Source organism: Neomonachus schauinslandi, chromosome 10 (assembly GCF_002201575.2).
Source record: "Neomonachus schauinslandi chromosome 10, ASM220157v2, whole genome shotgun sequence".
NCBI classification, from domain to species: Eukaryota; Metazoa; Chordata; class Mammalia; order Carnivora; family Phocidae; genus Neomonachus; species Neomonachus schauinslandi.
This window is the reverse complement of record NC_058412.1, coordinates 53,179,610-53,206,935: the sequence shown is the minus strand read 5'-3', so window position 1 is coordinate 53,206,935 and position 27,326 is coordinate 53,179,610. Positions and strand designations below refer to the sequence as shown.

Here is a 27,326-nt window from a genome sequence, read left to right as displayed (position 1 = left end):
AGAAGACTAAAACAATTATTCATGTATTTCCATTAATAGTAAGCATCCCATCTACCTTATGGGTTGCACATTGCATTTCAGTACAGTCTTGTCCACTAACAATATAGCAAATTATTTTTATTATACAATCTGGGTAGGATTAAAATAAATAATACAGAAATAATTTAACAAATCTTTATGGAATACCTACTATATTCCAGGTTTGGGGAACATAAAAATAAATAAATGGTCCCTGCCTTCAAGAAGCTCACAGTCTAACGGGGGAGGCAGACAAATTTTAATGTAGTAGACAGCTTTAAGAGTGGTATGTACAAAGAACTATGGGAACTCTATTGAAGGTCACTTAATCCAGAATGGTAGGATCTAGAGATGGTTTCCAGATCAAGAGAGTAAGTTTTACAAAAGAGTTTGCCAAGAAGAGAGTTTGGCGGGTGGGAGGGTGAGAGGAATTTCTCTAGAAGGGATTGTTAACTAGTCCTAGAGACTGCACTGCCTGATCTTCAAGGCCCCTTCCAGCCAATTCTCACCTGCTTGATCCAACAAAGGGAATTTGTATAGAGTGAAGCATCTTTCTGATATTGTGTCTATTTGTTAGATACAGGTTTCCTGGATGCTTCTTTTTTGTGCTATGGAGCCCAATTTAAGAAGAAAATGCCATACTAACTTAAAATGTTTTGTAAACACTTTTTACTATGATGCTGACCACAGATTCAGAATGAACAATCTGGTATAGTGAGTACTATACCATCTACTTTTAAGAAAAAGAGAACTAAAGTTAAACTGAAGGTTCCTGAAGAGCTATAAACTTAAATCAGGTATATAGCGTTCTCTAAAATAATATATATATTTTTCTTTTAAATGTGAGGAAAACAAAAAGGACCTTAAGTCCTTTGCCTTGGTTATCTACGAGGAGTACACTAGATGGTGCTATAAGGCTGTTAGAAAGAAGGCTTTTACCAAGAAAAACAGTGTGGCAGTTCAAGTGTTACCGGATACTTTCCATTGTCCCTGAGAACAGTTCCAGGTCTGTAGGCAAGTAATGGGAATCTTAGTCTCACAAGTTTTAGCCTTCTGGTCAGGTTAATTTTAAACTAAACCACAAGTTTAACACATTTTAAAATGGGCTCAATGTTTGACAATTCAATCTGATTCCACTGAAATGGTTATTTTAAAGTTATTGAAATATAAGTGTATTACACTCTACATTTAAATATAGTGATTAATTTCATTTAGGTAGTCTTCCTAGTGTTGTCTACTTCCAGTTATGAGCCTAATTATGTCTACTGCTGAATGAATCTCTAATCAGTTTCTTCAAATGGTTTCCTGAATTTTTGAATTACTATTCAGTAGAAAATATCAATCAAACTCTCTTGTCATTAGAGTACTGCAATATGCTGATACAAATACATGAAGCAATACATTTTGAAATCACTCTATCCGTATAGTATTTCCTACATACACAACATTTCATGATTCTTCTACCTTACAATAAAACCAGAAAAATTTTTATGAAAGTGCAGAATAAAAACAGTTTGACTTTCATAATATTTTCTACTTAGTTTTCTTTTAAATGTTAAACATTAAAATGGTAAACAAAAAAATGAACCTAAGAGTCATTTTTGTTTGAAAGTCTCAAAGTTACAAGATCTTTGTAATTTTCTGGCTTATCTTTCCAGTTCTGCTTCTAGAATTTCCCCCCACGTATCTACATCCATTGGGTACATGATTTTTTCTGGTAGGCTCAGAGGAGAACATATGTTGCTGTATCTGCCACTTAGCCATTCGTGTTTCACTTTACTCTTCTGGTAATTCCTCAATAGTATTACCTGAAAGAGGTAAATCATCACTGTTAAAGAATGTAGTAGGTGGTTGGTCAGTGAGTTTGTTTAAAACTAGAGGAGCTGATTGACAGGGCTGAAAAGAAGATTAAGTATTTACACTGATACACATACACTAATAAATGTGTGTGTATGTGTGTGTGTGGGCGTATGTATATGTGTACATATGCAAAGTGAGCCATGGAGTTTGCTGTGAGTTTTGGATAAAGTAGAATGAAGTAGCTAACGGAGGAATATGCCTAAATTTAGGATTTAAAAAAATGTAAAAGGATGGATGGGATGGTGTGGTTTGTAGGAGAAGAATAATAATTCAACTTCAACTCCAAAAGCCAACACACTCTGTATGCCACTCCGTCTCTGAAATCCTACCTCCTCAGGCAGAAGGTGGGGTTGGCTCAAACCTACCACCATATTGTCAACAACACTGCAGACTACAAAGACTAAACTTACTCTCCAGGAATATCCACTTTCTAGATCATCGTCTATTTCTCTTTGGCACACAGCTCTTAGAGTCAAGCAATGAGGTTTCCACAAGGAGTCACTGTTTCTTACTGTGTTATTCCAGCTCCTGCAGGTTACTGAAGCCCTGCACAAACTCCGAATGTCTAGCTGACTGAAAATTTTAAAAGTAACTTCTGGAGGCAGCAGTTCAACAAAGTTATTTTGACTCTCTTTTTTTTCCTTCTCAGCATCCACAGAATTCAATTCTATGCCAGAAACTCTTGAATTATTGTTCCTCTTGGAGTTTTTCTGCATAGCTTGATGTTTTAGCAAATTATCCTCATATGTAACCTAGAAGGCAAAGTTTAAACATACTCAGTCTCTTCAGATCAGACGACAGAAACTTCTCTGAGCCAGATACGTTCTGGGTATGATTGAAAGAATCTTAACTTTCTTGACTTGAGTTTTTCAACCTGTAAAATGGGGCCAATGATGCATCTCTCCTGTGTGTTCTTAAAAGGATTAACAGGGATTATGTGTAAAGCATCTAGCTTCACATCTGAATTGCACATGGGAGGCACTCAACACATGTTACTTCCCTTCTTTTAAAATGTTTTTAGTAAACGGGCTTGTTTCTAAACATTTGTTTTTCTGTTCCCAGAGAACATTATCTAAAAAAGAGAAGTGATTCTTCACAGACTACAATTTGAGTTTAGTAGTAGAAATGACTATTGTGGGAACATATTTGATTCCAAGCATTTGCCAAAAATACTTCTGAAAATGTGTATGATTCAATTCTCTTCAACTCCTAAATACTTGTCTGTGGGAGCTGATGCCTTATCATTAAGTTCTTCATCTACAATCTGTGATTTAATCATAAATCTGATGGACTTTTGTAGGGTATATAATTATTTATCTACTTGTACCTAATGGGTAGGTGCTCACAGATGACATAAATACTATCTGAAATGGACAAGAGGTTGAAGTCCAGGTTATAATGACACAAGGTCTCAAATATTCAGTTCAGTTATAAGATTAGTGTTTTAGAAATGGCCTCTTGAAGCTATCCTACATGCATAATTATGTAACTAACAACAATAAACAATGTTTATAATTCAGCTAGGTACAGCATATAATTAAAGATGGGTAGGCTTCCAAAATCAGCTGAGACCATGGAGCTATTTTTGCATATAAAGACAGCTCATATTAAAATCAGTTTATTCCATGCTGCACTTTCTTTTATAATGGGTGTGTGTGTGTGTGTGTGTGTGTGTGACAGTGCAGGAAGAGGGGTTTGTTAAATGCTTCTTTTTAATTCAGCTAATGATTATTCCCCTTTCTAGACATGTTACTCACCTATGTTTCTGGACTTGCCGAGGCCACAGTTGCTCCCATTCATTTGGTTGTTTATTATCCCAATTAGCTTTGGTGGTTAGAATTTTAATGCCTCTGCTCAACAGAGAACTTCCTCTCCAAGTTTTGGGGAAGTAAGAAAGCAAACTGATAGAAACAAATTCATGAGTCAAGAGCGAGTTTTTGCCACGGAACTCATCTCTCTCACCATCAAACAAACCAAGCCAAACTACTATATTCTTGAAAAAAATTTCATATTAGGAGAACATTACCGTGCATTTAAACATTTGTTACTTTTCCCAGAATCTCAATGGTGAATAAAATGCATCTTCTCGTTACAGTTCTTCCCCAGGAGGCAAATGAATTTTTTGAATTTAACAGCTGGGGGTACCTTGGTGAGGTTCCTAAGCTCCCACTAGGCATCTTCTAAGTCCAGTTTTGCCTGGATACCTGGACAACTATCCCTCTTCTGCCCCTTCTTGTTTATGAACCGTATTTTGCTGAATTACCTCTCTAGTTAGGTAAGAGCTCGCCCCTTTTCCGGTGTCACGAGGAGGGAGGGATCGGGAGGCAGCGCAGACCAACCCCGCAGGTCGGAAGGAATGACCCCACATCCCACTGAGCCACCCTCCTTGAGGGTCTCGCGCAGGCTGCAGCTGCCCGAGTCCAAAGAACACGGAGCAATGACAAATAAGCGACAATAACAACCGTCAGCACCGACTGTCACCACAGTTCTAAGGCGCTGAGCCGAAGCTGAGCTGTCCAGACGTCGGCTGGAAGGGAAGACCCTCCTACCTCCAGTGCCTTGGTAGCTCCTCCAGCGAATTAAATCCTTTGGAATTCGAATCCTTCGCCATAGTCCCTCCAGTCCCGCCCACTGTAGCTCCGCCTTGCTGACTCGGATTTCGTACAGGCGTAGAGAGAAGCGCGCGTTGCCTTTTGGGAGTGGTAGTTTTACCAGGGCGTCTCAGTTCAGCAAGAGAGGAGAAGGAGGCGCCAAGGACTACAAGGCCCGGCACCCTCCACGACGGGTGGCGGTGAGACAGGGTGGGGGGGTGGTTAACCCGGGCTTTTAAAAAATAATTTTGAGGCGGAGTGTTGGAAGAATCCCGGCGCGCGTCGCTGGTCGGAAAGGGGAGGCGGGACTCGGACGCGGAGCTGGGGCCTCGGCTGAGCGAGGCCTGGAGACACTCGAGCGGATCCTGTGCTCCTCCTCCCCCTGCGTTTTTCTGAGGGCCTGCCTTGGCCCCGCGCGTGTCCATGGAAGGCGGAAACGGCTGCGGGGACCGTCTCCTTGCGAAGGGGTGTAGTCCTCGCCGCCATGTCCGGGGGCTTCGAGCTGCAGCCGCAGGACGGCGGCCCCCGGGTGGCCCTGGCCCCCGGGGAGACGGTGATCGGCCGCGGGCCGCTGCTGGGAGTAAGTGTGGCAGGGAGGCACGGACCCAGAGAGCCGTGCGAGGTCCTCGTTGTTTCCTGAAGCCCTGCTCCCCGTTTCTGGCTTCCCCACCACGCCGGCCCTGCATGTCTGGATTTTAGAAGTTTGGGAGCAGGACGTTTTTCAGTCAACTTTAATCAACTCACAAACGTTTCCTTATGTTGCCTTTAAAAAGCACGGACTTGTATTATCATTATTACATTCTTATCCAGAGGTCGGCAAACTAATGTCCCTGAGTCCAAATCCAGCCTGTTTTTATACGGGCCCACGTAGTAAGAATGGTTCTTAAGTTTTAAAATGTGAAATGTAACAAACAAAAAGCCTGCTAGCCTTTCAGGGAGAATATTGGCCCAAGGATTGAGGATATTGTCTCTTGGCCTGACAAGCTACGGTATTTATAGTAGAATCTGGCCCTTTACAGAAAAAGTTTGCCAACCTCTGATCTTGTCTTTCCTAGAGTAATTTCTTTTAAGCTTTTGGCCTCTTGTCGGACTGCATGAGCCTTACTTTTACTGTAATAGTCTTTTTCAATAATATCAGCAGCTAACCCTTATGTAGTGTGTAATGTTCCTGGCGTTGATCTAAGGACTTTACCTATACCAACTTTTTAACCCATTCAAAATCCTGTGAGTTAGGTGCTCTTATCTTCATTGTTCGGATGAGAAAATGGAGCCATAGAGTGGTTATTTAAAGGGCACACATAAGATTTTGGACACGTAGTGCCACTGAGCTATATATTCTCCACCGTCTTTAGGATGTTTAGGAGTTTGAAAATTTTCCTGTTGCATTCTGGAATTTTATAGGTCTCTACCTCAAACATATGTTGTCGTTTTAACATTCAGCATATCTTTAGTGCCTACTTTGTGTAGCACATTCGCTGATGGTAGCACTGTGGTGTTTGTTACAAAGATGAATGAGATGTGGGTCTCTGCCCTCTAGAAGTTTTCTCTTAGGCTCTGGAGACAAACCTGTGTCGGTGAGCTAATATCAGAGTAAAGAGTGTGGACTATTATCCCGGCTAACTTCCAGTGTCTAAGTGGAACCATTGATATTAGCCTTAGGACCCTTCTCTGAGAGGAAAAGAAGTGGTAATTGGGGGTTCCGATGTGGACGTCTATCCTAAAGCGGTGTGTGTATATGTGTATATGCAGTAAGATTATTGAGAAAGTTAAAGTTTACGTGCCGTTAATTTTATTTATTTATTTATTTATTAGCATATAATGTATTATTTGTTTCAGGGCTACAAGTCTATAATTCATCAGTCTTGCACAATACACAGCGCTCCCCACAACACATACCCTCGCCAGTGTCCATCACCCAGCCATTCCATCCCTCCCACCCCCCTCCACTCCAGCAACCCTCAGTTTGTTTCCTGAGATTAAGAGTCTCTTATGGTGCTGTTAATTTTTTTACTGGACAAGTAATTACTTAAATGTTTAGGTAATATTCTGTTACTTTTCTCCATAGTTTAACTTAAACATTTGAGAGAACTGCCTGGGAGGTTTTTTTTCCTCCCACCCTCCCTCTTCTCTTTCTCCATATATATGAAATTTTACAGAGTATGTGCTTCATCCAAAAATCTTATGTCTGGTGACAATTGAGTTTTGATTTGCTTAACAAATTGTATCACCAGTACAGAGTACTGTGGATCTGGTTAAAAGATCGATGAATTTTAGGCTTATGTTTTATAAACATGGCAACAGGTTACAGACTCTTTCATTGTTTGTAGCTTGATCTTTGTATTATAGGCTTGCTAAGGTGAAATGAGCCTAGTTGGTTTCTGTCTTAAAATGGTAAGGAGTAGAAAGGAGTAGAAAGTTAGTCTATCTGGTCAGAATTTTGCTTCTCCTTTTCAAATAATCATTCAGTGATGAGATTCTCTTGCCAAGTTTGGCAGCTATTAGAAGTGGTTATGAACAATGTCCTAAATGTGTTGAAGGAAAAATTTGAAGAACAAACAAATCAGTTTGTGGTTTTATTTTATTTATTTTATTTTTATTTTTTTTAAAGATTTTATTTATTTATTTGAGACAGAATGAGAGAGAGAGAGCTCATGAGAGGGGGGAGGGTCAGAGGGAGAAGCAGGCTCCCCGCCGAGCAGGGAGCCCAATGCGGGACTCGATCCAGGGACTCCAGGATCATGACCCGAGCCGAAGGCAGTCGCTTAACCAACTGAGCCACCCAGGCACCCCCAGTTTGTGGTTTTAAAGATTTTGGAGCTGTCGTGTTTCTTTCTTTGCAGTGGTTAAAACTCAACATGATGGAGGCGACTGGGTGGCTCAGTTGGTTAAGCGTTTGCCTTCCACTCAGGTCTGATCTCCAGGGCGGGGTCTTGGGATTGAGCCCTGCCAGGCTCCCTGCTCAGTGGGTCTGCTTCTTCCTCTCCCTCTGTGTCTCCCCGCCGCCCCCACCCCCCTCTCTCTCTCTCTCTCTCAAATAAATAAAATCTTAAAAAACAAACAAACAATAACAACTCACCATTAGGGCATGTTTCAAACAGCAGCAATTCCAGTGAGGCTTTTTTTTTTTTTTGTAGTGTGAGAGAGCAAGGACTTAGTTAAAGTAGGAAAATTCAGGAAGTTCATTGTAAATTATTCATAATATAATGATTAATTATTACTATGTGATGATTAATAATGATGATTTTGGAACTCACTTAACAAGTCATGTTTTTTGGAGATAAGTTTCACAGGCCTCCATGGCCGTACAAGCATAAAGGTTTATAATTCCAGTGTGTAAAATGGGCTTGGTGGTGAAACAATATGATAAGAATGTCTTTACATCTTTACAGTGGCAGGAAAACCCTTATAGATAACAGAGCACAGTGAAATTTAATTTTCTTGTGCCATTTGCTTTAGTGGGAGTCATCAGTGAACCCAAGGTCTTTGTTTACTAGGTTGTATTCTGTTTTATGGTCCATACCAGTTAAAGGTTTTACAGCAGAATGAATCTCCATGGAATTATCCTGGGTGAAAACAGCCAATCCCAAAGGTGACATATTGTATGAATTTATTTATTTATTTATTTATTTTAAAGATTTTATTTATTTATTTGAGAGAGAGAGAATGAGAGACAGCACGAGAGGGAAGAGGGAGAAGCAGACCCCCTGCCGAGCAGGGAGCCCGATGCGGGACTCGATCCAGGGACTCCAGGATCATGACCTGAGCCGAAGGCAGTCGCTTAACCAACTGAGCCACCCAGGCGCCCTGTATGAATTTATTTATATAACATTATTGAAATGACAAATTATAAATATGGAGAACAGATTCCTGGTTGCCAAGAGTTACAAGAAAGGGGGAGGGGAGTAGGAGGGAGTTGGTATGGCTATAACATAGCAACATGAGGGATTTTTGTGGTGATGGAAATGTTTTGTATCTTGACTGTATCAATATCAATATCTGGTTGGGATATTGTATTATAGTGTTGCAAGATGTTACCACTGGGGAAAACTGGGGATATGGTACAAGAGATTTTTCTGTATTGTATCTTCCAATTATATGTGAACCTACAATTATCTTAAATAAAAAATTTACTTTTAAAAAAGGTTTTACAGTACAGCATCTTAAGCAACAGAGTACCTTTAGGCCAAATTATTTGCTTTATAGTTTTTCTTAAAGAAAGCTGATTATACTCTTTTTAAAAAGCTGGTTATACCGTTAAGTGAAAACTACTATTTCTGATTTCAAATTTTCCTTTTTCTGTTTTGATAGGGATTATATGACACATTTCTTTCTGATCTTTTTCCTCCAAGGGAATAGGACAACAGAGCTATCTAGTTAGTCTTCCTAATGGCAGGTGTAATGGAATTGACTGCTTTGACTGAAAAGAGAAGAGGCCTTCAGTTGCGGGTGGAGTTAGTCAGGGGCTCTAGTATAGACTTTCGGGGCATCAGTTCACCATGTGTAAGAATGCTCTAAGTGTCCTACAGAGTTTACACAAAGTAACCAGTAACTGCTCTGGCCTGGCAACTCTGTATTATTTCTGCTTGTTGCAGAAGCTCACTGGCTGTTCTGGAATGCTGGTCCTACCTGGTCCCTAGGGATGTGCCAATCACTCCTAGCTGCTGGATATTCCTCCTCCCCCCCCCCTCCTGCCACCAGGCACCTTAATTATTGAGCCTAGTACAGTGCCTGGTACATAGTAGGCCTTCAAAGCACATGATCTCTTTCTTTTCCATGTCTCTGCTTTTCATTCTACCAACCCTCAAGAAGAGCCTACTTGTAACTTAGGTGTGAAAAGGATATAGAATTTTGAAGTGAATTTAAGTGTAGTAAAGAAACAGTGCTATCAACTGCTAAAGCGTATGAAGTAACATTCATGATGGATTAAATGTTAGCATTTTTCCTATTTTATTGACTAATAATTTAGTGAATTCAGAAAGTAGTTGAATATATACCAGTCAGAATGGAGGGGTGAAAGAGAAACAAGTTGGGGGCCCCTGGGTGGCTCAGTCGTTAAGCGTCTGCCTTTGGCTCAGGTCATGATCCCAGAATCCTGGGATAGAGCCCCACATTGGGTTCCCTGCCAGCGGGGAGCCTGCTTCTCCCTCTCCAGCTCCCCTCCGCTTGTGTTCCTCTCTCAGTCTGTCTCTGTCAAATAAATAAATAAAAAATCTTAAAAAAAAAAAAAAAAAAAGAAACAAGTTGTTACTCTCAAGAAACTTACAGTTTCATAGGTATGAGAGATAGAGGAACAGGTAACTAAACAGTGGTTGCAACCTCAAATGGGGACTGGAGCCAGGCAGGCACCTTGAGTGAGTGAAATTGGAGGGAGTAAGAAAAACAGGGATGATGGTAAATAAATCACAGCAGTGTCGTAGATTACAACTGCCTCAGTTTTGGGAAGGCCACAAGGAAAGGGATCCGTAATGTGGTCCCTGCTATTCACTTCCATACCCACCTGGTAACAGTGACCTATTCTTTTCAAGAGTAGTAAGAAATCTGGATTTTTAGACATAACCTCTGACTTTCCAAAGGTCACATTTAATTAAAAGTTTTGTTTCAGTACCATGAACCGAACAGAAAAGAATGTTCCATGATACAGAGAGGTATAGGAAGGAACCCTCAGTCAAGATGAGGGGTCAGGGAAGGTTTTCATGAATTCAGTGACGTTGAGCTGACTTTGAAGTGAAAGAACAGTTAGAAGTTTGGTAGGTAGAGAGTCGGTGGTAGAGAGGGAAAGGCCTTCAGGCTAAGTGGATGTATGATGTATGGTTTCCTGGCTCTACGATGGAAAGTGTATGACATATTGGATGACTGGATAGGTGCTGACTAGGCTTGTGGGATAATCACATTACATTACCGTTCCCCTTTAACTTTCAGAGACATTGCTTTTATATAGGATGTATCTTTCTTTTTTAAAATAGGCTTTATTTTACTGAGCAGTTTTAGGTTCATGGCAGAATTGAGTGCAAAGTACAGAGAGTTTCCATATATACCTCTGCCTCTTCCCCTCCATACACACACACACACACAACCTCCCTCACTATCAACGTCTTGCACCACAGTGGTATAGTCGATGAACCTATATTGACTTGTCATTATCATCCAAAGTCCATAGTTTAACACTAAGGTTCACTCTTGGTGCACATTCTGTGGGTTTTAACGAATGTGTAATGACACATATCAACTTTTATAGTATCACATAGAATAGTTTCACTGCCCTAAACATCCTTATGTTCTGTCCTTTATTTCTTCCTCTTCCAACCTCTGGCACCTACTGAATTTTTTACTGTCTCCGTAGTTTTACCTTTTCCAGAATATTATATAGTTGGAATTATACAGTATGTATATATAGACTTTCTTAGATTGGTTTCTTTCTTTCTTTCTTTTTTTAAGATTTTACTTATTTGAGAGAAGAGACAGAGCAGGAGCAGGAGAGGGTGGAGAGGTAGAGGGAGAAGCAGACTCCGCGCCGAGCAGGGAGCCCAACTCGACTTGGAGCTCGATTCCAGGACCCTGGCATCATGACCTGAGCCGAAGGCAGACGCTTAACTGACTGAGCCAACCCGGCGCCCCTAGATTGGTTTCTTTCAATTAGTAATGTGTGTTTAAGGTTCCTCCATGTCTCCTCATTGCTTTTTAGTGATGAGTAATACTCCATTGTCTGGATGTTCCACAGTTTATTCATTTACCTACTGAAGGATATCTTGGTTACTCCCAAGTTCTGGCAATTACGAATAAAGCTATTACAAACATCCACGTGCAAGTTTTTGTGTAGACATGTTTTTAGTTCATTTGGGTAAAAATACCAAGGAGCTCAATTGCTGGATCATATGGTAAGAGTGTGTTTAGTTTTGTAAGTAGCTGCAGCTATCTTTCAATGTGGCTATACCATTTTGCATTCCCATCATAAGTGAATGATTTCCTGTTTTTCCACAATCTCACCAGCATTTTGTGTTGTCAGTGATTTGGGTTTTGGCCATTCTGATAGGTGTATGGTGAATTACTTTTCATACATATATATTCATATAAATTTCATATATATTTATTTATTTCTAAATCAAGCTCTCTAAACTGTCTCCTGGATACTACTCAGCCTTAATATGCCATCTCCTCACATGCCTCCATACCTCTGTTTGAGTTCCTTCCTCTGGTAATTGGATTCTGTAGGTAGCATTTGGGTATCTGTAATTTTAAAAACTCTGAAGATGATTCTGTTGCAAAATTAGAGTTGGAAACCTCTTCTAGACATACTAATAATGCTTGGCACAAATAATTCTTTAAGAAATGTCTGCTGAACTGAATTAAATAACTATTGAGACACTTTAATTTACCGAAGTCTCAAGTGAGGGTTTAAACCCAGTTTTGTCTTCCTAAGTTCTGCTTCTGTTTTTACTCATTATGTTGCCTCTGTCATAATATATTCATAATAAGGATGATTCTCACATTTGGGTAGCGTTCACTTTGCAAGTAACATTGCAAGCCAAACAGGTTGGGTGAGTTGGGATTTCAGTGGTATCAAGTCAGCACAGTTCCATCATATTGGCTAACAATTCAGCAACCTTGACTTAGGAGTTCAGAAGGTATTGGATTTTACTTTTTAAAATCTAAGTGATCCATATTTCACCGGTATTGTGGATTAAATAGATGTTTGTGAGGTAGCCTGATAACCTAACTACTATTATACAATTAGTCTTATGGGAAAGTATTTCACAAGTTTCAAAGACCATTTCACATCCAGTATATTAATAACCTTTTAAAGAGAGCTTACTGGAATCTGTCTAGAGAGCCTCTGGCAAAAATCAAGTTTGTTTCCTCAAACTTGCCCTTGGTTAATATCAGAAAATGAACTTTGGTACATTCCAAGTGCAATAATATTAAATACTTTGTATCAACTAACTTTTGGCATGTTGAGGAATAAGATGGACTTATCTAATGTTATGACAGAGTCTTAGTGTTGATTGAACTCTGGAGTGTGTCCTGGATCTGATAACTGGGAAACAGTCTTGATAAGAAAATTTCATGGTTTGTCAACTGGTTTACAGTAACCAGCCTCCCATCCAAGTACTAACCAGGCCCCACCCTGCTTAGCTTCTGAGATCAGACGAGATTGGGTGTGTTTAGGGTGGTATGGCCATAGACTACAGTAAGTAGTCTCTACTTAATTCAAGTCTTAATTTTAGATTTTCTTTACCTGCCACATACACAAGTTTGAGGAAAATTTTTTATGTAAATTATGTCTGAAATAGATCCTGTGCTTCTTTAGGTTTATGCATTTTCTCATAATACAGGCCCAAATCCCATACCAGAGGGTTTTTTATTTTTCTCCACCACAAAAGTTTGAATTTGTCACTTTTTTATTTGTCTATTGTTGATAGAGCAAACCGGATAATCTTGTGTGACAGCACTGTAAGTTATAAAGTATTATATAAGAAAATTTTTATTATCTTAAGCATTTGGTGTGTTATGTAATTTATATTGGAAAAAACTAATCTTGCCTCTTCTCTGTTCGTTTATGTTTATAGGAGCCAGGCTACATGGGGATATTGTATTTATGAGATATATTATACCTGTCTGTGATATTCAGAAATTTCTCTAGGGAAACATTTTAAGAAAAATTAACTGCTGTTGGTTTTTCAGTAAATATATATAGGCAAAAGTGAAATGAAAGATACCATTGTATTCTATTTCAGGATCCAGTAGCTTTTCTGCTTTTTCTTTATTCAGGTTTGTTTTTTATTTTTAGAATGTTGGAAATAATAAACAAATAGGTCAGAGACCTTCCACGCATTTCTGCTAGTAGCATAAGAAATCTTCATTTTGTTTGACTTCAGTAAATGCCAAAAATAAATATTTGGCAAACAAATCACAGTTCTTTTATGTTTTCATGTCTTTATCTTTTTTTAGCACAAACTTCATGTCTTAAAAGCAAGACATGAAGACAAGGAGAAAAGAATTGTCCTTATCATAATGCGTGAAACATTCAATTTAGACCCAGAAAATGAAAGATAAGGGATCCACATTTTATCGATACAAAAGTGATACAAAAACAGAGTCCTGTCCCCGTTCAAGAAACAGTATGAAGAATTCAAGTAAAAAGGGTTGGTTTGTTCTGTAGTATCTGAAGAAGAATTGCTATCATTTTATCTGTTGTTAACAAAGGGTAGGGGTGGGTGCCTGGGTTGCTCAGTCGTTAAGTGTCTGTCTTCAGCTCAGGTCATGATCCCTGGGTCCTGGGATCGAGCCCCACATGGGGCTCCCTGCTCAGTGGGAAGCCTTCTTCTACCTCTCCCTCTGCTTGCCATTCCCCCTGATTATGCTCACTCTATCTCTCTTTCTATGTCAAATAAATAAATAAAATATTAAAAAAACAAAGGATAGGGGTGATTTCAGCATTACCTGTTAGCCTGTGTATCCTTCAGCTCCTGCCATATGTTATGCAACCTTTTTAATATTAAAAAAAAATTCTTGGGCTTGAATGTTCAATTTGGTTAGCTTCTCTGACTAGCTGATAATACATGAATTTATTATTAGATGTCCAGTATCAATATAACAGTTGTTGAAGTAAAGGATATTAATCATAATTGCTTTTGGCTACAAGTAACAAATGGTGACAAACAGCAGCTTAATCAAATTTTCTTTTGTAAGAGAATCTCTGGGGCAGTCAGTTCCAGGACCAGTGCAGATACTCAAGGAATGGCCTCTTCTGTGTTCCTCCTTTTTCATCCTTTGCAGGTGGCTTGCATGCCTGCAGTCATGAGATGGTTGCTGTACTTTGAAGTGTCCCATTTACACAGTAAGAAAAGAAGAAGGCAGAGACCAAAAAAAAAGTCCATGCCAGCTGAGCCTGTTCCTGGTTATCATGAAGACAATCATCTTTCCAGAAGCTCCACTGTTTTAAAATGGAGATTTTGTTGTTTTGTTCAGGAATGGTGAGGCCAACAGGTTAAAAGATGCTTGCCATTGAAAAGATAATTTATTACTCATAGTTCCCAAGAGAAAGAAGGGCACACAGGGCCATGCGGGGCCACATGAGGTTGGTTGAAGGCAGAAGACAGAGCTAGGGGAACTGCAGGAAAGCCTTTCTTATGGTTTTCTCAGCAATGAATGGGCAAGGCAAAGTAAGCAGGTGTAGGATGGTCTAGTTTGAATAATGTTATGGGGTTCTGAGCTGTAGGGGCTGCCCCTAGTTGTCTGATGCCTAGCCCTGGGGTGATTGGGGCAGCATAAGAGCCAGGTAAAGCCATAATTGGGAGTACAGGCTTCAGATTGGTTAGTTTGCTTATGAAAGGTATACTCGTAGGTGAGTCATTTACTGTCTCTAAGAAGCCCGTAACCCTGGGAGAGGTAACCCTTCCTTAGTTCAAGATGCGAAATATCAAAACATTAGATGCGGAAACTAGAAAATGTGGTTAATACACACTCTTATATCCTTTGCTAGAGCTTGTCATTTGGCCATTCATAGCTACAGGGAATTCTGGGCACTTGGATATTTTTAAATGGGTACATTCTTATCCTCAATAAAAGTGGAATAAATATTAGTATGGAAGAAGAAATGAATAGCTATTGATTAAGCAACTAGCAGCATCTGGTACACAATATCACATGTGAAGAAATGGCATCTAAAAGTACAGGTGTAGTTTAAAGCATAAGTTGCGGGGCGCCTGGGTGGCTTAGTTGGTTAAGCAACTGCCTTCGGCTCAGGTCATGATCCCCGGGTCCTGGGATCAAGTCCCGCAATGGGCTCCCCCTGCTCTGCTGGGAGTCTGCATCTCCCTCTGCCTCTGCGTGCCACTCCCCCTGCTTGTGCGCTCTCTGTCTCTCTCTTTCTCTCTCTCTGTGTCAAATAAGTAAATCTTTAAAAAAAAATCATAAGTGGCAAATTCAAATGCCTGCAGAGACCAGGTATACAATAGTGAAGTGTGCTCAGTGGAAGATTATAGGGAGTGCTGGGGTCTATGGTGAGATGGAAGGTACATATACTTTTCAAAGCAAAACTTAAAAAAAAAAAAAGAAGAAAGAAAAGAAAAACCTGAATGAAAAACCTGGCTACCAGTTTGTGGTGCCTAGTCTAAAACAGAGGTGAAAAAAGTTACAACTAAATAGGAAGAGGCTTATTAATTTTACTGAAATAACTGTAAATAAAATTATACTTCATTTATGTTTAACAATCATATACTACATTTTCTAGGTTATTTATTTTTAGAGCATGCGTGCGTGTGTGCGAGCAGGGGTGAGGTATAGGGAGAAGGAGAGAGAGAATAATCTTAAGCAGGCTCCACACCCATCCACACCCATCCACACCCTATTCGGGGCTCAGTCTCACAACTGAGATCATGACCTGAGCCGAAATCAAGAGTCAGAGGCCTAACTGGCTAAGCTACCCAGGCGCCCCGAAATTGTTGATGATGTTGTGTGATCACTTTGGGAAGGTGGTGTCTGTCAGACTTCTCCAGTAAAGACACAATTCCCTTTGTGAGTAATTTGTGCAATGATGCTTTGAGACTTCAGGAATATTCTTTTTCCCATCAAGCACTCACCTGAAAGTTAACATCCAATGATCTTTACTGAGTCAATTATTATATTGGTAGTAACAAAATAGTGATTTTCTGGTTTGATCATTTCTTCATTAGTTGGCATTCTTTTATGAATATGAGCTTTTCCTCCCAGCCCTAGCCTCAGCCCCTTTCTCGAGTTCTGTATGAACTCATGGATTATTTTGTATTCAAAGTGTGTTGTATTCCATTATTATCATTATTCATATTGATGCCCAAATTGTTCCCAATTTTGCTGGACCATTGAGCTGCTGGATGTGAGATATATTTTCATTATTTCTCAATCAAGGTGTGATTATTTTGGGGAGTGATCTTATCTGTGCCCCACTACCCCTAGCTTACCCCTAGCTTCTCACTCCCTCTCTTCTTCCCTCCCAGTTGTCACTTGACTTTCTGTTCCAGCATAGTAACATTTGGTTGCATTTGGTGTTTCTTTCCCCTCTTACATGTAAACTTTGTGGTCATCTCTGTTTCCTGTTGTGCTTTAGATGTGAATATAGGTGGCTTTATTTGTTCTATTTGTTGATCTCTGATTTTTTGTATGGTGTGATTAGTATTTAGATGGCTACAGTTATTTGATAGGAAATTGGAATTCCTCTATTTTAACTATTTTTATGGCTTTCTAAAGATGTGAAATGTCTGACTTTCAAATAAAGTTTTCATTTAAACAGGGTAATCAATAAACTCGGGTAAGTATTTAGTACCTTTTGAAGTATGTTATGCCATTTGTTCCTAGTCTCAATAGCTTCTAGCCAGTGCTATCTTTTTGAGTCTTTGGGTTTCTTTGCTTTTCTGTAGCTTTTGTCTTTCCACTTGCAGACCAACATCAGTCATTTTCCCCCATTGCCAATGCACCGCCTACTAAGCCTTATCCACTTTATTGTCTACTGTGAGTAGACAATTGGGAATTCAGACGAGATTGGGTACATTCAGGGTGGTATGGCCATAGACTTGGGAATTCAGATAACACATCTTGTTAGACTTGGGTATGACATTAGAATAAATAGGACCAATTGAAAACCTGAAGACCTTCTGGAGCTTTCTTTAGGGCTTGATTTTCTGAGAATGTCTATTTGCTTATTAAATAGTCATTCTGCCTTATTTCCAGTTCTTTAATATGTTCTAGTTTATATTCAGTTAAGCTGATGGTAAATAATCTAAAAAATTATATTTTATGTAATGATAATGAGGGAGGAAATATAGTTTTTTTTTTAAGAAAGATTTTATTTATTTATTTGACACACAGAGAGAGGGTGAGATCACAAGTAGGCAGACAGGCAGGCAGAGGGTGAGGGAGAAGCAGGCTCCCCGCTGAGCACGGATACCGACGTGGGGCTGGATCCCAGTATGCTGGGATCATGACCCGAGCCGAAGGCAGATGCTCAACCGACTGAGCCACCCAGGTGCCCCATGGAGGAAATACAGTTTTAAAAGGAAGAGTGTCCCTAGAGTCAGATTCCTTCTGTTCAAGTCCCAGTCCTGCTGCTTATTGGCTGTGTAACTTTAAGTAGTTGCTTAACCTCACTGTACTTGTATTTCTCACTTAAAAAATAAAGATAATAGTGTCTTCTCTGCAGCTTTTGTGAAGATTAAAAAAGATAATACATGATAAATAATAAAACAGTGCTTTGGTCTTGATAAATAATTGCTATTACAGTTAATATAGTAGTAAGAATATATGGGTATTTACTCTGCACAAGGAACAGTGATCTCTGTTTAATAAAGCAGGCCATCAGCTCCTTAAGGTAATCTATTTATGACCTAGCCTCCACATACCCTCTACCTTCTACCCTCCCCACACCCATCCTGAAATTAAAATAAGCCCCAATGATAATTTGTTAAAAGCTTCCTGTAGAGATGACATAAATTATTATTTTCTAACTTACTCGTTATTTAGAGGTATAGTTTAAAAGGGACTATTATAGCTAAATGCCCAAATAACATTAATTTGAAAGGCTCTTTAAAAAACACTTTTTGGTATGCTATAGAAATGCACAGCTTGCCATGAAATTACATTGTTATGGAATGACATGTCCACTAGAGGGCATGTTATGCTTTCATATATATATTTTTTTTCATGCTAGTGTCGGGAAAGCCTACTTCAAAGAAAGACTGAGATAGAAAAAGTCCATTATCGCTTCCTGCAAAAATATGGTTTGAAAAAGAAAGAAACCCAAGCTGGACTATTACAGGAACCATCATTGCATGCCATGGTTTTATATTTGACAGTCTGCTGCAAATGGATTTGTATTGTTGAAGTTAGCAATGAGATCTTACTACCCAAGTTAGAATTAAAAGCTTCTTACTCCCTGACACAGAGTAATTTTCTTTTCTTGAAACTGTTTCTGAATGATTATATGCAGGTATAGAATCATATATGACTATTTTCCCCACATATTTATTCTTATTAATGAGTATGGATTTGGAGTGCTACCTACTCAAGGAGTGGCCTACACAAGTTACTTCAGTTCTCTAGACTTTCAGTTTCCAAATTTGTAAAATGTGAATAATAGCTATGGCAGTATTATGGTGAATCTCAACATTTAAGTGAAAGTTCTGTGCAAATGATAAAATCTGCACATGGTAAATTAGGTTATCGGGTAACTGCTGGTGTTTTTGGCTCACAAGGCACATAATGGGGGAGAATATAGGAACCTCCAAATTTCTTCTCTCCTTTCTTTTTTTTTTTTTTTAACATATAATGTATTATTTGTTTCAGAGGTACAGGTCTGTGATTCAACAGTCATACACAATTCACAGCGCTCACCATTGCACATACCCTCCCCAGTGTCTATCACCCAGCCACCCCATCCCTCCCACCCCTCTTCTCTCCTTTCTGATAATTAGTTTATATTTACTTTTCTGAACTGTTGTGGCCAACAGTGTATATACTTTAAGTGGGCTACTTTTAAGGTACTTTATTTTAAAAAATGTTCTAAAAATTAACTGGAGCTGTTGCAATACACATATATGGAATTCATTCAACTGTGCCTATTTTTATATAGTCATGGTCTTACATGCAGAACTGCTCTCTGATTAAAAAAATGAGTACTTATTCCTGGTACTTTCACATTTTTGCAAGTTTTTGCAGAACTAATGGGTTTAATTGAATTAGGCATTGCTGTAGTCTGTTTTTACTGATAATTTTGGTCCTTAGGTGGATAATAATTAGAGTTGAAGTGATAGATACTAAGGTGATCCAGAGATGGGCCGAATAATTACGGTGTTAAGTAAAGTTTGTGCTTAACATGTTTTCATTATGTATCTGCCACAAATAACAAAGGCAATCCTAACTGTTGTGTTTATAGCCTTGCAGGGAAGGCTCAATTGGCAATTTTAGCATTTAAAGTGCAAATGATTTTTAAACTTTGGTATGCAGAAGTGCTTGTGAGGGGAAGTAGAACATTGTTGGCTCAAAACAGGAAGCAAATCTATTCATTATACATTATTATATGATATTAATATATGCGTATATATTGTTTTATATATATACACACACACATATATAAATGATGATCTCTGCTGCATGTGAATATTTGGTTTTCATCACTGCCCCTCCCACCTTCCTGTTTTCTTAACTACTACTGATGGCCCTAGAGCTCCAGTGCAGGTCTGCCTGACCCTAAAACTTGTAGTCACCCCTTTATATTTACCAGACTGCTGCTCCTTAAATCCTTTTGTCATCAAAACATACTATATATTTCTTATATTTGAAAGGTTTCTTAATAAGTACACCACATACAGATTTTTTTCTCATTTTATGAATTTTATTGATAAGAATCCCTACAAAATGTCTATCTTGAATGGAAACCATCATGAAAGGTTTTGGGATGTGTTAGATTCCAAGTTTGGGTCTCTGCTCTGCCATTTATTCTTCTTATGACCTTGGACATGTCCCTTAATCTCAGAGTTGTTTAATTATCTGTTCAATGAGGACAATCATTTTAATACGCAGTTGCTGAGGGACTATTTCATATCTAACCTACTAATTTCAGAAACCTTGCTATGGGTTTTGTTGTTGTTGTTACTGTTGTTTTTTATGGAGGTAGCTGTGTTTGAAATGTTTATTTTTTTTCCCCTGTAGATAACAGACAAGAGAGTGTCCAGAAGACATGCCATTCTTGAGGTGGTCGGTGGTCAGCTTCGAATCAAACCGGTATATATTTTTGCCTCTCACCTTTTTATAGCTCCTGATTAAAGTGGCTTATTTTCTAAGGTTATGGAAATAGAGAATGAATGTCAGAATATATTCTTCTTATTTCCAGAGGATAATTGGGAGATAAAGATCTAAACTTTTTAAAGTATTTATTTTCCCATAAAGCAGTGCTACATTTACCTAGTTAGAACTGTAGTGAAAGATGACTGCCAGTTCATGTATACATTATGACTGGGTATTACAAATAAGATTCTATAAGAAAGCCTGTAACTATATAATGGTTTGTTTTGGGGAGGTGAGGTAGTGACTGAAGTCACTTAAATATTACAGGGTTGTATTTTAAGAGATTTCTGTACCTCTGTGTGTAGAATTGAATATTTCTAAAATTTAAACCTTGTTCAACTTTAGGGTTGCATAAATAGTTTTAATTTGAAAGTTCTTGTTGAGAGCTAAAATTTTAATTGCTTGCTTTATAGTTTGAGCATTGATGTATCATAGGGATATTAGTTTCTGAGGATGTAATGTGATTATTCCTTTCCATTTGCACAATGTGTTGTATAGGAGAATAAAACGTGTATGAGGGTCCATCTGTTTTGGACTAGATGCCGTGGCGGTAAAATTATTATGGAACGAAATTCATTAACTTGTAACATTTTTAAACCTATATGTATTTTCATCTTATACGTACACTGCCTTTGGTATCATTAGTTCTTTCTTTTACACATAAAGTACTTTTATTATCCTGTGTTGAGCTGTTTTCAAATTTGAGAAGTATCCTTTTAATTCTAGTATTGGAAAAGTTTTGAATAAAGCTGAATTTACCCCATCTCAACATTGAATAAATACTTTAAAAAAGGTTTGTATATCATTCTGCATTGTCTTCGTGTCTTGAGAAGTGCTGATATCTATAGTCAGCTCTCCTGTGAGAACCCATTTATTTACCATCAGCTGTTCATCTCTGAATCCTCTCCAACTATCCTCTTAGATGAGACTTACTAGATCATAAACTTGTTGAGTATAGGAACACTGACCCATCTTTGTACCTTTAGTATCTAGCATAATGCTGAGCACATAGTAGGTACTTAATTCATATTTGTGAATGCATGAAGAAATGCTGCAGTGAGAACTATACATGACATGTCTAAAAGTGGAGATATCATGAATTTTTACAAAATTATGTTATTCCTAGCACCTAAGTTCTTTTTTTTTTAAGATTTTATTTATTTGACAGAGAAAGAGAGAGAGAGAGAGCACAAGCAGGGGGAGCAGGAGAGGAAGCAGACTCCCTGCTGAGCAAGGAGCCTGATGTGGGGCTCGATCCCAGGACTCTGGGATCCTGACCTGAACTGAAGACAGACGCCTAACCCACTGACCCACCCAGGTGCCCCCTAGCACCTAATTTCTAACGCCATTTCAATGACCAACTATGGCCTAAAATAAACAAGTTTGTTTTTATTGTTACTGAAGCACATTAAGGTAGAGAATATAGGAATCTCTAAATTCCCATCCTGCCTTCTCTGATAAATCATATCATTACTTTATATTTACTTTTTTTCAAAATAGTAATTATGGCAAATAATACACATGGCTCCTCAAGTGGAATACCTACAACTTAATACTACATTATTTAGATTTACTACTCTATCATTCATGTTAACGAAATGGAGAACTTCTAATGAGTACTTACTTTTGGAAAAGTGTAACATTTAAGTAGTCCTTGATGATTAGATTTCTAGTTATTTTTGATACCAAAGCAGAGAATATCAGCCCTGCAAGTAGGTTTATAGACTTTTCTAGATTTGCATTATTAGTATCCAAATCCTACGATGTATACATATATCATAGAAAATAAATAAATAAGCCAAGAGTATTCTTTATGCAACTTATAAACACAGATCCTTGGTCAATACCTATAATTCTTGATGTTTTTGAAGCTTTGTTTTTGTTTCAAATAACATCTGAAAAATTTGTAGTAGCAGAAGAGTTGTAGACATTTTGAGAACTCAGCACATTTATTTGTAAGCAAATTAATCAACTGAATTGTGAAAAATTGAATATTAGATTTTCTTTTTCCATTCTTATTTACTCAGTGCTAAGAAGAAACCCTTCTTATAACAAAAGTTACACGGCATTAAATTTTTTATGTATCAAAAGTAGGCCATTTGGGAAACCATCAGTTTAACTAATGCTTGAATATTGAAAAACTTACTTATATTTATATTTTAAAAACTAGAATGTTTTCCAAATTGGCTTAATAAAGATGCTTAACTAGAGTTGTGTCTATACTTGGATGAAAAGTATTCAGATATATTTTGAACATCTATGATTATTCAAAAAAGTAGTAATAATATAAAATAAGTATACTTATATTAAAATTTTGTTAATGAAAAATTCTCTCTTTGAGTTAAACTTTATTTTTTTGTGAAGTGGGTCAAATTTCTGCACAGGAGTTTAGTAATTTTTTAATTAAAAGAAGATATCTTTTCGAAAACATCCTTCTCCTTTACTTGGTCTTTAATTAGACTGTACTGATATAAAACAACTATATGAAGTCAACAAGTGTCTTTTGAGTATTAAACTGTGGTAGATACAAAATTAGAAGCTAGGGCAAAAATTCCTCATGAGATTATAAATATGAAACTAAAATTTGGTATAATATTGTTTATGCATACCTTTGTTTATACTTATCTTTTAAATATTATTTAATATAATTTATGAACTTTCTAGTAAATGTAACCTTATATACTTGGGAGAAAGATAAGTATTTTTTACCCTTTTCTTGGTAGCATTAGTTTTGACAATGTAGAATATCAAGGCTCTCTGGAGAATGCATAATTTTACATAGTCAGCAAGTTGTCAAATGGGAATTAGAACTCAGGTTCTTTGAAATCTGTGCAGTATTTTTTTTTTTTCATTATATTTCCCAAGTCAGGATTCTTTTGCCATTTGCTATTCTCTTCTTTAAAAAAAAAAATTCTTGAAGTTGAAAGTAACTTGATTTTTCTTCACAAGAAGTTTTGGTGCCTTCAGTTGGATAGAATTTTACAACTGAAAGCACTCTTAGATTCAGTCTTACATATGTGGGAATTTGATTTGGGCCAGACCTGGCATTGCTTATCGGTGGACAAGAGGACTTTTCATCAATAAATGGTACTGGGAGAGTTTGTTATTTGCTTGTGGGAAAAAAATTAGATCCCTACCTCAAACCATACATACAAATCAGCTTTAGGTGGTTTAAATGTGAAAGTTAAAACTATAAAACTGTTAGATTATATAGGAAAAAAAAACCTTTGTGACCTTAGGGTAGAGAAGAGTTTTAAAATAAGCTATAAAAAGAAAGACTAAAAAAAATCCAATTACAGGGGCACCTGGGTGGCTCAGTCAGTTAAGCGTCTGCCTTCAGCTCAGATCATGGTCCCAGGGTCATGGGATCGAGCCTTGCATCGGGCTCCCTGCTCAGCGGAGAGCCTGCTTTTCCCTCTCCCCCTGCCTGCTGCTCCCCCTGCTTGTGCTCTCCCTCTCTCTCTCTGTCAAATAAATAAAGTCTTAAAAAAAATCCAATTACATTAAAATTAAGAACCTTTGCTTATCAAGGATTATAATGACAATGGAAAATGTAACAGGAAGAAGTTATTTAAAACACATATAATTGACAAAGGAATGATATCCAAAATATATAGCAAATGCCTTCAATCAATGAGAAAAAGAGAAACAATCCAGTAGAAAAATGGGCTGAAGACTTGAGTGGCACATTATAGAATTGGAAATCTGACTGTTTAGTAAATATGACGAAGGTGCTCAGCCCTCTTATTAAGTAGAGAAATGTAATGAAACTGCAATGAGATACTAACACCCAACAGATTACAAAAACAAAAAGTCTAACAATTTCAAGTGTTGATGAGGATGTAGAACAAGTAGAATAGTTATAAAGTTTGGGTGGGAGCTTAAATGTTGCAGCCACTTTGGAAAATAGCTTGATACTATTTCCTAAAGATGAAGGCATGCATTCCCTACAAGCCAGACCTCACACACACATAAGTACCAATAGATGTGTACAAGAACCTGAAGAGCAAAATTGCTTATATCATAGCAGAAAACTAGACACAACATAAATTTCCATCAACAATGGAATTGGTAAATATATTGTGATATATTCATTTAATGAAATATCCTACAACAGTGAAGACAAATTATAGTGAAAGCATGAAAAAAATGGATTAGAGTCAGGAACATGATAAGGATAAAAGCAACCTTGGAAGAATATATACAGTATAGCTTCATTTACATAAGATTAAAAATTCTACAAAATAGGGGCGCCTGGGTGGTTCAGTCATTAAGCGTCTGCCTTCGGCTCAGGTCATGGTCCCAGGGTCCTGGGATCGAGCCCCGCATCGGGCTCCCCGCTCCGCGGGAAGCCTGCTTCTCCCTCTCCCACTCCCCCTGCTTGTGTTCCCTCTCTCACTGTATCTCTCTCTGTCAAATAAATAAAATCTTTAAAAAAAAAAAATTCTACAAAATAAATATTCACTGTCATAAGCTTAGGTGATAAAACCATAAAGAAAATTTCCTAAGGAAGTGATAAACATAACAATTGGTATAATAATTACCTCTGAGGGAACTGAGAAGAGACAGGGATAGGGAAAGACTCAAAAGGGACATCAGAAGTTAATATACTTTTTCTGAAACTGTATGATGGGTCCACACATAATATCTAACCTGTATTAGGTTTTCTTTTTTTTTTTTAAGATTTTATTTATTTGACAGAGAGATTGAGAGTGAGCACAAGCAGGCAGAGCTGCAGGCAGAGGGAGAGGGAGAAGCAGACTCCCTGCTGGGCAGAGAGCCTGATGTGGGGCTCAATCCCAGGACCCTGGGATCATGACCTGAGCTGAAGGCAGACGCTTAACTGACTAAGCCATCCAGATGCCCTGTATTATGTTTTCAAAAAATTATTATGGAATCCTTATGACATGAAAAAGGTGTAGAGAATAGTACAGTGTGGTGCAGTTCCTTCCGTAATGCCAAACTACCAAACACTGGAAGACATGAAAAAGTGTATTTATTTTTAAGGAAATGTACAACTCTAGTACTAGAATTTGATTGTTCTTTTAGAACAATATTTAATTGGGTTTTGAATTTTATTCCATGAATTATTTACACCATGCCAGTTGAAGAAAAACTGCTTCTTGGACTTGGTGATGTATGCATAGGTCCTTTGCTTTATGTAATGCTTGATTTCTTGTTTATGTTAATGTAGTTTCAACAAAACGCCTATCTCCTTGAAATAGATATATTTATTTATTCAGCTGTTTATTGTAGCTGTACCTTCAAGGTGCGATTTAGAGAAATTTAGAAAAATTCTAAACTGACCTTAATTGTGAATAGAAATGTTAAGGTCTTGAAAATAATGAGATAGACGAGCAACTTCTAATTCATTCATTTTACCTTTATGTGTGCTAAATATCATTTACTTTCTGTTCTCTAATAAGTCACAAATAAATTGATCTGCTAAAGCAGGCTATGTATACAACTGTGATAAAATTTTGAGAGAAGTTTTATTTTGAAAAGTTTTTGTAAAATTATTTAAATGAACTAGAGCAAATGTTTTGTTACAATCCTTCTGTAGGCTGTGTACTCCAAATTGTGTTTAAGTGATTAAATATTTTTCTGCTTTCCTTCAAATTAGAAATCCAATCAAATAGAAATGTAGCTTTGACAATGATAGATGAATGCGATTAGGGCATTTACTAATTTATACTTTAAATTGGATGAATTTGTCTTTTTTTTCTCCAATACTTCCTTTTTAAAAAGACTCTAGCTCTCAGCAGTTCTTGGAAATAGTGTGTGAGGAGATAATGTTAGCTCATGAGGAGATGATGTTAGCTTTTTTGTGTGTCATTTAAATTTAATCTGTCTGGTATCAGCAGGGAGAAAATATAAAAGCAAATCGACAGTGTTGTCTATAAATGATTGCATCACCAGTGGTTAGTTATGTCCTCTGGGTAAATTCATAGCTGTCAATGCTTTTATTTCATTTTAAGAAAATCTTACTCTTTTTGGTTCTTGGATGATTGAGGGAGTAGTTCTATAACTACAGATAAATTGCAAAGGATTAGATACATTTTTTGCCACTTAGTGTTAATCCTCAAAATATACATCTTTGAGTGACTGTGTTTTTTCTTTGCCCCAATAAAATTCCCGAGTTGTGATTGTTTTTCTTCCTATGAAATTATGAGTGTACTTGGAAAATAGCTATAAAATACTACAGTAGCTCTTCCACAGCTCATTTTGTAAAAAAAAAAAAAAAGAACAAGAAAGAAAGAAAAAAAGAATGCTTTACAAATTAAAAAAAAGAAAACATTGAAAAGAAGAGGAACTTTTTGGGGTGGTACACATCAATCCTTTAATGTTTATGATAATTACAAGAGAAAGCTATGGAAAACTGATTTGTATTTTAGTTCCATTTCTTCAGGGATAATGCATCCTTTGCACCACGTCTAAAATTATAGCATAATATATTTAAGTTTGCACTATATCCTATGGGTATGTTAAAAAGAACTTCCCACAGATATGCTTCTCATATAGGTGGCTCTATCTTTTATTCACTCTGAGTTTGGGTTTGCAAGTATTTTGCCTGCCCTTATCTGCTTTTAGAATCAAAGTTAACTTAGCCTTATTGAAGGAATTGGAGAGCTTTCCATTGGTCTCAGGGAGACTTTGAATATTCAGAAAAATTTTAAATCCATTTAGGTCTGGTTTAGGGAGAGATTAGAAAGATTTTTAATTACTGATTGTATTTTTAAAGTATAGGTCTAATTCAAAAAGACACACACACACACACTTTTTTTTTTTTTTATGTCAGTTTGGTGTATATTCTTTAAGATCATTGTCAATTTTGGCCATATTTACAAATACATTGCCATGAAGTATTTGTAGTATTCTACCAAGTTTTATGTGTACTTATGTCATTGTTTTCATTCCAAAATTTGTGTTTGTGTTATCTTTTCCCTTTTTTTTTTTTATTAATATTGCTAGATTTTTGTCTACTTTATAACTTTTAAAAGACTACCCTTTGTTTTGGACTTCATGTCTGTGTGGCTTTTTAGT

At 37.5% G+C, this 27,326-nt stretch overlaps 2 protein-coding genes across 3 annotated transcripts in view; one reads left to right on the top strand and one right to left on the bottom strand.

Moving 5' to 3' along the window:
* Positions 1-1,581: 1,581 nt before the first annotated feature.
* On the bottom strand, positions 1,582-3,654 carry FBXO48 (F-box protein 48). Its single transcript, XM_021699217.1, has 3 exons — positions 3,636-3,654; positions 2,289-2,630; positions 1,582-1,826 (listed from the first exon to the last, which is right to left on the bottom strand). The coding sequence occupies exons 2-3, from the start codon at positions 2,592-2,594 to the stop codon at positions 1,665-1,667; spliced, it is 468 nt and encodes a 155-aa protein (XP_021554892.1). The 5' UTR covers positions 2,595-2,630; positions 3,636-3,654; the 3' UTR covers positions 1,582-1,664.
* A 1,048-nt stretch (positions 3,655-4,702) lies between these two features.
* APLF (aprataxin and PNKP like factor) overlaps positions 4,703-27,326 on the top strand; it is an 89,255-nt gene continuing 66,631 nt past the window's right edge. For both annotated transcript variants that reach the window (XM_021699153.1, XM_044918711.1), the window contains exons 1-2: positions 4,703-5,049; positions 20,148-20,219. In XM_021699153.1, coding sequence (XP_021554828.1) covers positions 4,954-5,049; positions 20,148-20,219 — 168 coding nt within the window. In that variant the 5' untranslated portion in view covers positions 4,703-4,953. The remainder of the gene's footprint in view (positions 5,050-20,147; positions 20,220-27,326) is intronic.

Coding starts and splice junctions, on each gene's coding strand:
- FBXO48 (XM_021699217.1), bottom strand. CDS start 2,594: ATGCAGAAAAACTCCAAGAGGAACAATAATTCAAGAGTTTCTGGCATA. Junction 1,827..2,288: donor AAAGTGGATATTCCTGGAGA/GTAAGTTTAGTC, acceptor TACCTCTTTCAG/GTAATACTATTGAGGAATTA.